This window comes from Pinus tabuliformis, chromosome 1_1, assembly GCF_031772625.1.
Source record: "Pinus tabuliformis cultivar Carrire ecotype Pingquan chromosome 1_1, CPIR1, whole genome shotgun sequence".
Taxonomy (NCBI): domain Eukaryota; kingdom Viridiplantae; phylum Streptophyta; class Pinopsida; order Pinales; family Pinaceae; genus Pinus; species Pinus tabuliformis.
The window spans coordinates 445,491,288-445,505,580 of record NC_142297.1 but is presented as its reverse complement, the minus strand read 5'-3'; the positions used below and the strand labels follow the sequence as shown (position 1 = coordinate 445,505,580).

General features: G+C 38.8%; 1 protein-coding gene across 2 annotated transcripts in view; it reads right to left on the bottom strand.

Annotated features, from left to right (window-relative positions):
- The window catches only part of LOC149213655 (protein ORANGE, chloroplastic-like), a 309,867-nt gene extending 296,443 nt beyond the window's left edge, over nucleotides 1-13,424 (bottom strand). Inside the window, exons 1-2 of one of the 2 annotated variants that reach the window (XM_089392088.1) lie at nucleotides 13,048-13,424; nucleotides 1,132-1,246 (exon numbers count right to left, since the gene is read on the bottom strand). In XM_089392088.1, the coding sequence (XP_089248214.1) occupies nucleotides 1,132-1,246; nucleotides 13,048-13,364 (432 nt within the window). In that variant the 5' untranslated portion in view covers nucleotides 13,365-13,424. The remainder of the gene's footprint in view (nucleotides 1-1,131; nucleotides 1,247-13,047) is intronic. The other variant, XM_089392087.1, reaches the window with a different exon arrangement.
- Between the last annotated feature and the right edge of the window lie 869 nt (nucleotides 13,425-14,293).

Below are 14,293 nucleotides of genomic sequence, written 5' to 3'. Positions count from 1 at the left end.
ATATCTCCCAAACCGGGTACAATCTGTCCAAGCCATTTTTGGATCTTGGAGATCTCATGTGCTTTAGCATCCCCACCAATTTTCATGGCTAGAGCACATCCGATGCTATCCCAAATCAACAAAAAGTTCCGAAAAGAATCCACCGGGATAGATTGATCTTTTTTCAATGCAACAATATTATTCAAAGCTTTGGAATCCATATCACCTCAGGTTGTCAACCTTATCAATTAAGCAAAAGTTACAAAAATGTTGATCATGCTATCAAAAGAAGTGTTATTTACCATGCTTCAAGGGCAAAGGAATTTAAGGGGAGGAAACCTGACGTATATTACTACTAACATAATAGTAGATAAACATTTATTATGTCATAAGTCAGTGTTGTATATTTATATTATAATAATGATAAGTTGTACATTTTTGCAAAGGATGTGATTTATCACGCTTAATCTGTATTTGGGCAAAGGATTTTAAGGGGAGGAAACCTGACGTATATTACTACTAACATAATAGTAGATAAACATTTATTATGTCCTCAGTCAGTGTTGTATATTTATATTATAATAAAGATAAGTTGTACATTTTTGCAAAGGATGTGATTTATCACCCTTAATCTGTATTTATTTACACATCATTGTATTCATTTTATCAATCAACGATTGTGGGTTTTTTTCTTTATGCATTGATGATGAAAAATATATGTATGTGTGTGTTTTTCTTTATGCATTGATGATGATTTCATGAAGTGAACCATCGGGTTCACTTCAAACAGGCTGATCATATCTGATACAGTTCTAAATGGACAGAAACTTGTGAAAACTAAATATAACTGGAAAGAAAATATCTTGTATGATTGTATCACTTGCAATGCTCATGCACACATCCAGACAGGCATTCAATAGAAATTCAAGATACAAATCATAATTTACAAATACCTTTCCAGTTTTGACAGAAGACGGGAAACAACTTCCACAAAATCTTTGACAGGGCTCCAGTTAAAAATTAGTGAAAATATTTAACTGGCTTCTTTGGCACAAAAAACTAATCATGATACGAGACAACTCAAACAAGTGGAAGTCCATACAGTTGTGCAGGCTATTGTAATGGGCACATAAAGCTGTTAGAATACATTACCTCTTCCATAAGAAGAAATATTTTGTTGCGACGACTCCTAACATTGTCCTGAATCTCTTGCAACTGCATTTTTGCAAAGTCCTGTATCGTTTCAGGTCCTTCTATGATACAGAAACTGCAAATAAATCAATAACTATGCTTAGAAATAATTTGAGCACAAACTTGCCAAATGAGATTGTAAAGATAAATACAAAAGCAATCAACATAAGCTGCAGGGCTTACAAATGATTCCATAATTGTACCTTGTAATATCCGTAGTAGCCAAATTAGATCATTGGAACAGCTATTGCGTTGCTTATTATAAAAGAGATTATGCTAGGGGCAGCACAGTAATGACTGAATTCTTACCACGAGAGCACTACCTCGAAGCAGTCCCACATTAAGAAATCATGAAAACCTTTATCAATATAATACATCAAGACAAAATATATATATATATATGATTTCATTAACAATGATGTCTACAAATGGACCAAAACGGCCCTATTTACATTGTACAATAATAAGATTAAAAAAAAAAAGGGTCCAACTAAATACAAGGAGAAAAGAAAAAGAGCCAAAATTTAAAAGAAAGAGAAAAACAGGTCCAAGACCAAAGTTACTTCAAAATTCAGACTGGATTAAAAAGAAGGGTCCAAGAAAAAGAGCCAAAATTAAGAGAAAAACAGGTCCAAGACCAAAGTTACTTCAAAATTCAGACTGGATTAAAAAAAAGGGTCCAAGAAAAAGAGCCAAAATTAAGAGAAAAACAGGTCCAAGACCAAAGTTACTTCAAAATTCAGGGTCCAAGAAAAAGAGCCAAAATTAAGAGAAAAACAGGTCCAAGACCAAAGTTACTTCAAAATTCAGACTGGATTAAAAAAAGGGTCCAAGAAAAAGGGCCAAAATTAAGAGAAAAACAGGTCCAAGACCAAAGTTACTTCAAAATTCAGGATTAAAAAAAAGGGTCCAAGAAAAAGAGCCAAAATTAAGAGAAAAACAGGCCCAAGACCAAAGTTACTTCAAAATTCAGGGTGCAAGAAAAAGAGCCAAAATTAAGAGAAAAACGAGGTCCACAACCAAAGTTACTTCAAAATTCAGGGTCCAAGAAAAAGAGCCAAAATTAAGAGAAAAACAGGTCCAAGACCAAAGTTACTTCAAAATTCAGACTGGATTAAAAAAAAGGGTCCAAGAAAAAGGGCCAAAATTAAGAGAAAAACAGGTCCAAGACCAAAGTTACTTCAAAATTCAGGATTAAAAAAAAGGGTCCAAGAAAAAGAGCCAAAATTAAGAGAAAAACAGGCCCAAGACCAAAGTTACTTCAAAATTCAGGGTGCAAGAAAAAGAGCCAAAATTAAGAGAAAAACAGGTCCACAACCAAAGTTACTTCAAAATTCAGACTGGATTAAAAAAAGTCCAAGAAAAAGAGCCAAAATTAAGAGAAAAACAGGTCCAAGACCAAAGTTACTTCAAAATTCAGGGTCCAAGAAAAAGAGCCAAAATTAAGAGAAAAACAGGTCCAAGACCAAAGTTACTTCAAAATTCAGACTGGATTAAAAAAAAGTCCAAAATTCAAACTGGATTAAAAAAAAGGGTCCAGACTGGATTAAAAAAAGTCCAAGAAAAGGGCCAAAATTTAAAAGAGAAGAGAAGGGGACAAAAACAATATTAGGAGAAAAGAAAAGGGAGCAAAATTTACAATAATAAGATTAAAAAAAGGGTCCAGATGAGAGAAGGGGACAATAAGATTAAAAAAGGGGTCCAAAATTCAAACGGATTAAAAAAAAGGGTCCAAGAAAAAGAGCCAAAATTTAAAAGAGAAGAGAAAGGGACAAAGGAAGCAAAATTTACAATAATAAGATAAAAAAAAAGGGTCCAGATGAGAGAAGGGGACAATAAGATTAAAAAAAAGGGTCCAGATGAGAGAAGGGGACAATAAGATTAAAAAAAAGGGTCCAGATGAGAGAAGGGGACAATAAGATTAACAAAAGGGTCCAACTAAATACAAGGAGAAAAGAAAAAGAGCCGAAATTTAAAAGAGAGGAGCAAACAGGTCCAAAACCAAAGTTACTTCAAAATTCAGACTGTACGACAAATGAGAGAAGGGGGCAAAAAAAAAGTTACTGCAAAATTCAGACCATACAACAGATGAGAGAAGGGGGACAAAAACAATACTAGGAGAAAAGAAAAGGAAGCAAAATTTACAATAATAAGATTAAAAGAAGGGAGCCAGATGAGAGAAGGGGACAAAAACAATACTAGGAGAAAGAAAAGGAAGCAAAATTTACAATAAAAAGATTAAAACAAAAGGTGCAAGGAGAAAAGAAATAAGATTAAAAAAAAATCTAATAGACAAAATTTAAAAGAGAAAAACAGGTCCAAGAACAAAGTTACTTCAAAATTCAGACTGTACAGCAGATGAGAGAATGGGACAAAAACAATACTAGGAGAAAAGAAAAAGAAGCAAAATTTAAAAGAGAGAAGAAAGGACAGCAAAACAGGTCCAAGACCGAAGTTACTTCAAAATTCAGACTCTGCAACAGACGAGGGAATGGAGACCAAAATGTTCTACTAGCCTTCAGCTTTGGACAATCTCCCCATCATCAAAGGCCGAAGAAAGAAAAAGAGAGTAAAGTATGATTTTTTGTTGGATAAGTACCCTGCAATCACTGTGGTCGAACAAACTCCATGGAAGTGACATGTTCAGCAGGTAGCATGTATCAATTGCTGGCAAGTGACAACGAATATATGTACAAATAATGAGTTCTCAGATTAATTTTATAAAAAGGAATGATACCATCAAAATGTTTAGTTAATATATAGTTTTATTGTTTTTTTTAAAGGGTGTTGTGTATAAGTGAGACTTTTTGAAAAGTTTTCAGGTTTATTTTCCAATCTAATTTGTCTAGAATCCGGGAGGGATTCATTGAAATCACAAGTTTGACAGGTGAATTCTTCACAACTGAAGTGCCCCAGGGGTTTTGAGGGTGTTGAATCTATATATGCAGTCAAAAAACCAGTTTAAACAGCACAAATCAATATTTCACCACAAATTTTTCCACCAGATTCCGGTCAGAAATTTGTCAAAAACTCTAAAAAATCTCACACATATAGAAAACTCCGTTAAAAAGTATTTATTACATAGAAATATATATTTATTATATTTGTATTTTTAATGAAAAATATTTTTATATTTTATATGAGGAATATATATATTTTGAGAGAGTTTGGGTAATTGTAACCATCTTGCAATCATATGTTTTTACTTAACGTGTTGGGAATTTTAACATGGATTAAGGAGAGATTTGGATGATTGACCAATCTTGCCTATAAACCTGTTCTCTCACTTTATTAGGGATTCTTGACTCTAGTCCCGTGGGTGCTCCTCAAAGGCCTTAGGTATATAGGAGGGGTGCTACTTGGGAAACTTGGATTGAAGGAGTGTGTCCATAATTTTTCCATACTTACCACTTTCCACCATTCCCAAATTTCATCTCCATTCTTCAGGATTGTGGCCATTGGTTCATAGGGATTGGCATCCTCTTATCCTCATCCTTGAGTCTGGGCTAAAAACTTTGCCCTAAAGGTTGATGCAGCTAAAAGAAAGATAAAATCATTAAATGGCCAAAATGAAAGAAAGAAAAAGAAGTTAAAATGCAAAAGGTGGCCAAGAAATTAATTAACAGTTGGAAAAAGCATAGCATGAGCCCTAACCCCCTCATTAGCCATCACCAAATTCCTTGAGCACTTGATGTTCCATCTCATAATAAAGGAACTCTTGCATGTCCCAACCTTGATGAGCAATAAATTGACTCGTCACTAAGGGTTAATAAAAGCTAAATCATTAAAAACAAGCTTAGGCTCCTAACCTATGCTCCCTGTTGACCACTACGTATCAATGACCCATAGCAGTACACCCCCTTTTTTCACAAAAGGGATAGTGCTTGATCAATGTGACCGTGTCGTTCAGCTATCATCATCAGCCTGATTGTCATAATGTAAACACATTCTGCATGTATATGATGTATATAATCTCAGCAAATTTGTGTCATGTATGTAATTGCCTAGGTAAACCTATTTTTCTAGTGACGATCTACATTCCACGAGGTTTTTTGTTTCACCGATCCATTCTCGGATGGTCGGCAGAGTTTTCCTTCAGCCTCACCCCAAAACCGAAATGAATTTTGTCACTAGGATCTTAGGTGAGTCCTAGTGTTATAGATCGAATCTATGTAAAAGTGATTTGGGAATAATCCTAACTATTTGGTTAGGTTATTTTATTACAAATTGCTTAGTCTACTGGATTATATTTGTGTCGCAGAAATGGGTAGTCTATGAGAGTCTATTTCAGATGGGTTTTCCCCCTTGTAATGTAAAAGATATGAAAATGATGATGTAAAGTGTCTTGAGGGTTGGAAAAATAATTTATCCCCTCATAGGTTAATTAATTAAATTTTCTGGCCAAAAATTAATTAAAATCCTAAGCCAAAAATTTAATTAATTATAGGTCCTAGGTAAATTTAAATTTTCCAAAGGCAAAATTCGTGGGTCCTTAAAATTCAAATTTTAAAAAGTCTCAGGGCTAAGATAAATTAATTATTTTGCTAAATTTTAAGCCTTTGGTCCCTAGGGTTTAAGTCAAAGTCAAATTTTTTAGGAAATTAACTCAAAATTTTTATTTTTGAGTTAATTAAAATGCATTTAATTGAAAAATTCAAATTTCCTCAAAAATTTAATATTTCGACGGATGAGATTAAAAAAAAAAATAGTTCTCATCAACGGTCAAGATTGCTTTGACAAGGATCACTCAAACTAGCTATTGGAAGATTTATCTTTAAATAAGAGGTCAATTTATCAGTTGAGATCATCCGATCTTTGAGTCGTGTGCTAAGTGAAAGCTCTCTTGTAATCTTTTTATGAGCAATAAAGAAAGACTTTGGGGTTAATTTCTATTGGTGTTACTCTTCGTGGAAATACTGTGAGATGTGTCATTTTCATGCATAGATTTCCTTTTAACCATTGATAATAGCTTTCTGAAGAGTGATTTGAGTACAAGTATCTTGCTCAATCACTGGGGTTTGAATGGTAATTTCAGTTTTGAATATAATAGCAGGTATCTCTATTGAATCTGAATTTTATTATCGTTTTCTCACTCTATGTTGATGGTTGAATTGAGTTATGCAGGAAATTCTTGATTTTTAGATCATCGGGCGTTCGAGGAAGTTTTCAATTGGACCAGTCAACTCCCGATTTGTATTTTCTAAAGAGCCCAGCTTGATTGGATCCTGGGCTTATCACAAGAAATTTTATTTGGTGATGCATGAAGGGTTCTGGGCGAAGCACCTCTATTTAAATTTAAAATTTCAAAACTTTTTTGTGCTAAATTGATAAATCTAGTTTTTAAGAGCCTTAGATTATCAGATCTGGGAGCGGAGTTGGACTCACACTCGCCAGATCTGATAGATCTGCTATTCCCGTGCATAGATCTGTAAAAAAAATAATTTTTTTGACTTGGGTTTCTGGGGTTTCATTTATTTTTGTATATTCGGGTTCTGGGTGTTTATGTTTTCAAGTACAAGTTGCATATCTGAAGGTGAAGTTTGATTTTGAAGCCAGATCTAGGCCCTGGAGGGTAAGATCTAGCCTCAAAACCAGCTTTTGCAGGGGCATTATTTTTGCAGTCCAAGGGTTTTCAAATATATTTAAATCTGGAAATAATGTTTCATTGATAAATCTGAAATACAAGTGTGAAATTCGTTTTTTCTGGGTTGTCTGGTCCTTCCTCCCAGCACTGCATCTGCACTGCACCTCCTCTTATCATGTTGCATCGTGCTGCCCACTACTGCACTGCAACTCAGTTACTGAGAAGTAAGTAATTGATCCTCCAACTAACCTCCTTGTTGGGCTAGAAACACCCACTGATGTTGAAGCTCCCTCTACGGCTAACAAGTGCTCCCTCTCTCTGACCTCTGCACTGCTGCAACAACTCCCTGCATCTCGCACCGTTGCACACCTCTCTGTGCTATCCTGCACTGGTGCAACATTCCTGTGCCTCTCGCACTGCTGCAGCCTGCTAGCTCTGCGCTGTCTTAGGACTCCTGCACTGTAGCTCTCTTTGCCGCTCCATCCGCATCCGTCTCTACCCACTCAGCCAGTCCTACTACTCCTCAACGAAGCTCTCGTAGCAAGGTCTAATCCAAGAGGCTGGGTACCTCAAGGATCCTACCCCTCATCGCCTATAGTCCATCTGACTACAGCTCGATGTCTCCCCACTTCCGCTCAAGTGGTGTGTCACTCATGGCACAATCATCGTCTGTCAAAACTTCCTTCTTTGCCCATGCTAGCACTGTCTTAGTCTCGAAAGACTCTCCCTTACTCTTCTTCCTTGGACACTGGGTCGCATAATGACCCATCTCCCCACAATGGAAGCACTTAATCTTGGAGAGATTTTTCTTCGTTCGCTTCTCCTACTTTCCCTCAGATGCTAGGGCCACATCCTCCTCCTCCTACTTGACTTTGATCCCCTTGCTGCTGCTACCCGTCTTCGACTGTCGTCTGATCTCTTCCTAGAGAAGAGTTGCCCACATCTCGTCCCAAGGTGGGAGAGTCCCTCTGCCCAGGATACTCTGGACAAACACTTCCCAATCTTCTGAGACAGCATTCAGGGCTATCCTCACCATAAGCTCCTGATCCTGTGTCGCTCCTATAGTAGTCAACTGGTCTCGGATCTCATTTAGTCCTCCGAGGAAGGTGTCAATCGATTGACCCTTCTTCATCTGATACGACCCCATCTGGTTCTCAAGCAACATTCTTCTATGCACAGAAGTATGTTGGTACAGGTTCTTAAAAGCCTCCCATGTCTCAACTGTCGTTTCCTTCTCGACTATATGTGGTACCACATGATCCTTGACCCCGTCAAGGATAATGCACTTGGTCCTCGCCATCGCCTCTTCGTACCTGTCATTTTCATTGGGGTCGACTGGGACAGCTATTACCTTTAAGGTGAAGTTCTTGACACGATTCCTGTCAAGCACTGATAAGATTTTGGCCTTCCAGACTGCGAAGTTCGATGCTTCGTCCAGTCTATCCTGCTCTCTTGCCCCGTGTAGTGCCATGATGCTCCTCTACTTCACTCCTGGAAGTTCTCTGTTCAACTCCTCTAAGTCTCTACTTCCCGTCTGGAAGTTCTCTTCTGGACTCCCTCAGAGTCCTGATTTCCCTCCTGGAAATCCTTCTGCCGCTTGTCGAGATGCCCCCTACTCTGATTGTCTTGTGCAACTGCACTGTTGATCCGCGTTCCTCGGCTAGAAACCCTCGACAACAACTCCTCTGGCCCTGCTCTATCAGGTATTGTTCTGACTACAATACCTCACCAGCTCCACTCTGCAATATTCCTGCAGCCTTCCAGACCCCAGCAGTTGCCTCTCTGTAAACTGCATCAACCCCTCTCTACCTCACGCTACCTCTGCGTCACCTTGGATGGGTCTGTGTCAGCCCTGGGATGCCCTGCGTCAGCCCTCTGGCCCTCTGTGTCAGCAACGCTGGCCTCTCGGAGGCTCTGCGCAGTTCCCGACTTCTTCTGCACGGCTCTTGCTAGCTCTGCGTCACACTTCCTAGGCTTTTGCGCTGCTAGAAACAGCTTCTGTCACCTCGGGACAGTTGTTTTCTACTGTTATTTCTCTGCTTGGCTGATGTCTTTTAGTCCTCCTGTGATCTGCAATCGCCCTCTGATACCATGTTGAAGTTTCTAAGTTTACTTAGCATAGAAACCCTCCATGCACTTTATCTTATTTATTCCTACCTACTTGTTATTTTTCCTTAACAAGTTATTTACAAAGTAAATACTGAAAATAAACACCAGTGCATGCTCAACATATTACAGATCAGCAACTAAAAGAAACAAGAACAAACACACCACATGACACCATTATTTTTGGACCAATGTCCCCGGAAAAACCCAATGCGGGAAAACCGGTGCAACTATCTGAGGGTTTTCTTATTAAGCAATATCAAAGTACAATCTGGGTGTTGAAACTAGCCTACCCAATAGAGAATTTCCTTAGCAGCAATACCTCACAATTTGAGAGAAATCTCCTGGCTGAAACCCCGGAAAACCCTTCCGGCAGCTCTTCAACACAAAACTGCTCTGCAACCCCAGCGTCTACCCAATCTGGACTGCGTCAGCCCCTCTCTGTCTCACGCTGGCCCTGTGTCAGCCTTTCTTGGCCTGCGTCAGCCCCAGGAGGCCTTGCATCAGCTCTGGAAGCCTCTACGTCAGCTACGCTGGCCCCTCTGGTGCTTTGCGCAACACTTAGCTACCTCTGCGTGGCCCTGCATGAGCCCTTGCTGGCTCTGCATCACTCTCCTTGGCTGCTACGCTACTCTCCCGACACAATCTCTGCCTTCTCTATTTCTCTGTACTTAATGCCCCTCCGTTGCTCTCCCGATCACTGATTCTATCTCTCTTAACAAACCCCGCTCTAGAGAATAGAATCATTGATCATCTGGTGTACTCTCCAAGTGACCCTCAAGCCTCCTCATATACTTTTCCTGTTGACATCTCAACAGCCGAGATTAAGTCCCTAATCAACGGTTAAGATTAGATCTGGCTTGATCCATGTCTTTTGGACCATTCTAACACAGATTCATATTAATACACATTAATATTTTATTTTCCCTAAGTTTAGACTTAGGGACTCCATTAAAAATATTAATTATTTTAATATCTCTTGATTTGTTTAGAATCCGCCCAAACCCTTTCTGGGTATTAGAGATCTCATGTGCCCCAACCTCTCCACCAAATTTCGTGGCTAGAGCACATCTGATGCTACCACAAATCAACATATATCTTATCTATTCCAACCAAAGTCTCATGGAGATTCCAACACGTATGTATTTGATATTTGATGTACCAATGTTTTGATTGGTGACCAAACATGAGGTAATGATGCTAAGATGATTACAGTGGATTTATAATTTCACCTAGCATGTCCATTCTCTAACGCCAGAGAAGGGTAGGAGAAAGAACAAGCTCCCTTTAACATCAAAGTACCATACAAACCAATTTTTAAATTGATGTAATGGACCATGTAGACTTCTGACGTGGTGTTTAGAGATGTTGACATGGATCCATCCCACCACATATTTTTTCTTGACATTGGACAATAGTGATCATAGTTAACAAGTACATGTTGAAATTTTGAGGTTCTCATGAACTCCCAAGAAGAGCACATGTCCCTAAGTTGGAGCTAGTTATTACCCCTCATTTTGCATGAGGTATATACTAGTGAATTTTTTCGCTACCCTTATAATTTTCATCACAAAGAACTTCGGATGGTAAGGGATTTCTCTTAGTTCCTTGGATTATAGCATGGATGATGATATGCTAGATGTTTTAATGATGTATTACTTTGTATACTTGCTCATCATAGAGATAGCATTACATTTGATCATGTGATGTTCTAGTCTCCACTCCTTGCTAGATGATTGGACATGAGGATGTATGGATCCCTAAATGGAATGCCCTAGCACTTTGGGGCTATGTAGACATGGTATAGGCATCTCCATTTGTTTGATTTCATCATGACACAGAGCACTTAACATACACTCTCTTTTTACATGTGGTTTGTCACTTAGATGGATGGATATGGGCATGGTTAGGGCTCTTGTTCTCCAACATCCTGGCTCTTATGGATGATATTCCCATGTGGATGGACTACTTGTAGCATGGAGCATGGTGTTACCTTGAGCACTCCAATTCTTGGGCCAACATTTCAAGGCATTTGCACATCATCATCACTTCATGCATATTTCGATGAGGTTGTCCTTCTCCTTGCTGAATAGGTTTTTTGGTGACATGACATACGGGTTCATGGCATATTTGACTTACTCCTTGGATCTACCACCTTACTCATGTCCTCATGCTTTATTGCTCCATGTGTTGTCTTGGAGAATTACTCTACACACATGTTGAGGCACATTATTTGGTTAAAGGGTGTTGTCCCTTATTTATGGAGATGGTTGAGTGTTACTAAGATTCCACATATTGAGGCCTTGTACCATGGATCCACTAGAGGGTTTTACTTGTTCATTGCACTCTTTCCCATGTCATTGATGAGGATGTCCTACATTGGAGAAGATCTAGGAAGTTACAAACCCTAGATGTAGGGATGCATTGCATATTTTGAGAGAGTGTTAGTTTACCTAGTTTATTTGACCATGTTCTGTTTCCTTTCACCTTCAAGTATTCAGGGTCTTTTTGCTTGGCCTTTGCTAGAGGAAGGACACACTTGTGTGAGGGAGGTCATCGTGTAAGGAAGGCAAATCGTTGACAAAGACATGATGGAGGAGAGGGTGCAGTACCAAATAGGTAAGGCACGTGTAGACCTTTGGAATTTCATGCATGCATAGCATACTAGTTTGGAAGATAATCATACATGCATGTCGCACTAATTTGGGAAGCATGAATCACACTAATCTAAGAGAGAGAGAATCCCTCTTGCATGTGGCACACTATTTTGGGAGAGATTCCTACATATAAAGCTAGGAGTTACATTGCATGCATGACATAATTTTAGGAGCTGCACCTCAGGCATGTAAGACACATGCATGAGCATGTGAAGTGCACCACTCTTGAGGCTAATTTTAGCCTGTTTTGTAATCTCATTCTATATAAAGGAGAGGATGCCGCACATTAGATAAGGGCAAAGAAAAGAAGACAGTGATTTGCGGCAAAGATTGTTGTTCTGTAATCATTCTTTTTGGTGTGCTTTAGATGCATTAAACAGTTGAATTTCAAGCGATGGCGATGTACTTTCTTCTTTCAGTTTATGGATGATAGATGTGATTGAGTGGTACAGATTCTGTAATTACTTTCTCTATTTTCAGAGTGCTGTGTTTGTAGAATTAGTGTTCAAATTTCTGATGTTGAGAGGTGTTAATTAGTTTTTCAGTTCCTAGTTTTGGGTTTTAGATTTTCCGAGTGAAGGCCTGCTTATCATGAATTGAAAATTTAACAAGAGACACTACCCCTCCACTTCCTTGTCCTGATACAAAGTTTTGGGCTTGTTAGTGCTCCAGAGGTCTGGGGTTAAAGCAAGACTCAACAAGGCAAATTTTTCGAACCTGTTCTATGTTCGATGCCAAAAAAAGAAAAAGTGGGGCATGTTTTATGGCAGCGTCCAACTGCTAGGCATGGTTTCAAGTAGAATATGGTTACTTGTCCACAGACTCCCTAGTTTGGAGAGGGTTTTCTTACAGAATGTTTGTATGGAGGATTCTTGCAAAGCGTTATGACATATGATGCGATTGTCTGAGATTGCTTTCCGTTGGAAAAGGCGGTGCAAAGAAACTTTTCAAAAAAAACAACACCCACCTGCAGTTGGGGAAGAGTTCAGAAATGCTCTGGCACTTCATGTCAAGCCTAAAATTGATGTTCCGAAAGGATAAAGAGTCTAGACTCCCTGTCCCTCGGGGCGTAGGCCCATATAGTAGCCTTCCTAGATTTCATAAGAAGAGGATCTTCAAATAACCCTTATGCCTCTCCGCTGTAACTCTTATGTTTATCTTTCTGATTCTGGTGTTTATTTGAAGCAATATCAGTTGTGTTGTAAAAAATAAGAGTAAACAATTAAATCTTGATCAGAGCTTCTGTACACTGCATCACCCTAGCCCACATGTCAATTAAATTGAGATCGCTACTTCGTTCTGGTATTTAACTGGACAGTATACTTGAGTTTCTTTTGGTAGGGCACATTGGCCAACTGAGGCAACACCGTGAAATTTATTGAATATATGTGTCTCTGTCCATGCCTATACATATGCCACATATTCACCCCAACTCATGTCTCAAGAAATACCATGACACTTTTATGTTATATAAAACAGATATCCTACTCTAGCAGGCTTATGGAGTGGTTTTGAATTTTGACAACAAACCTGGAAGTGCCTAGTTCATCTGGTTCATTTGGGTTCTTCTCTCCACCATTACTTGAGGTTAAATAGCTATCCCCTGCCATTGATTTGGGTTGAAATGGGAGAGTCCCCCCCTGCCATTTCTCTGTGAAAACTAAACCTCTGTTGCCCAATAAAGGCCCTACCGAAATTTTCCTCGTCACGTTCGTTCTGTAAGCTCTTCCCAGTTGCAGAAAATGTAGGCAAAGCCGGCCTGATCGAACCTGTAAACAACCCATTTGGACATCCATTTTGAGTTTTTGCGTGTTGATAGTGAGCATGTGTTCAATATGGGTATTCATATGACATCGAGTGGTTCTGTGGCCTGGATGGGACGTCCTAGTATCTTCCAGTGGCCTGTGAGTGTGAATTATACACTAAATGACAAAATGTAGTGTAGTAAACAAGATGTGATTTTGACTTACCCACTCACAGAAATGGCCTTGCCTAGCTCTCCCGTGACCACGTGTTGGAAGTGCCCTGGCACTAAGCCAATAGAGAACAAGATAATATTATTGATAAAAGTCATCATATATAGGTTAAGTGATAAATATATCATTCTAAGTAAGAATATATCATTCTACGTAAGAAACATCTCTCAAGGGTTTTTGTTTTTTCCTTGAAAAAGATTTAACTTTAAAAACTGTTTCTTTTTACTTGTAAAGGGTTGTAGTTAAAGTGTCTTTTTTGCTACTATCCGGGAGGCGACCAGCCTCATTAAGCATATGCCTAGGCATCTACAGAATGTAATTTCTTATGATCTAATAGAAATTACAACTTTTTCTACGAAAAAAAAAAAACATGAGAAAAGAAGGGAGGAAATGTTAAAAGGTTAGGGCAACAAGAAATGAAGGCAAGAGAGGATGGATTTATAAAGGCAAAGTTGTAATAGTGCGATTTGGACCTCCTTCCAAAACAGAGTAGCAAGATGGTAATAAAGAAGAGGCGACAAACTCTTCAACATGAAATCAGGAAGCAAGGTCTGTATGGGAACGCAGGGACAAAGACTCAAATGTCAGTCTTGCATGTCAAAATAAATAGCAATCAAGTCATACCCAGGTTTCCTTAAGATTAGTTTGTTGGAACTGTAGAGGTTACCCATGGAGACAAGGCCCTAGGTTAGGGCCTATTGCGGAAGATAGAGACATAATTTGCCTCATAAAAACACATGAGCATGAAGGGTGCAAAACACCTCAGTTTGAAGGATATTAGAAGATGGCAGTGTGGAACA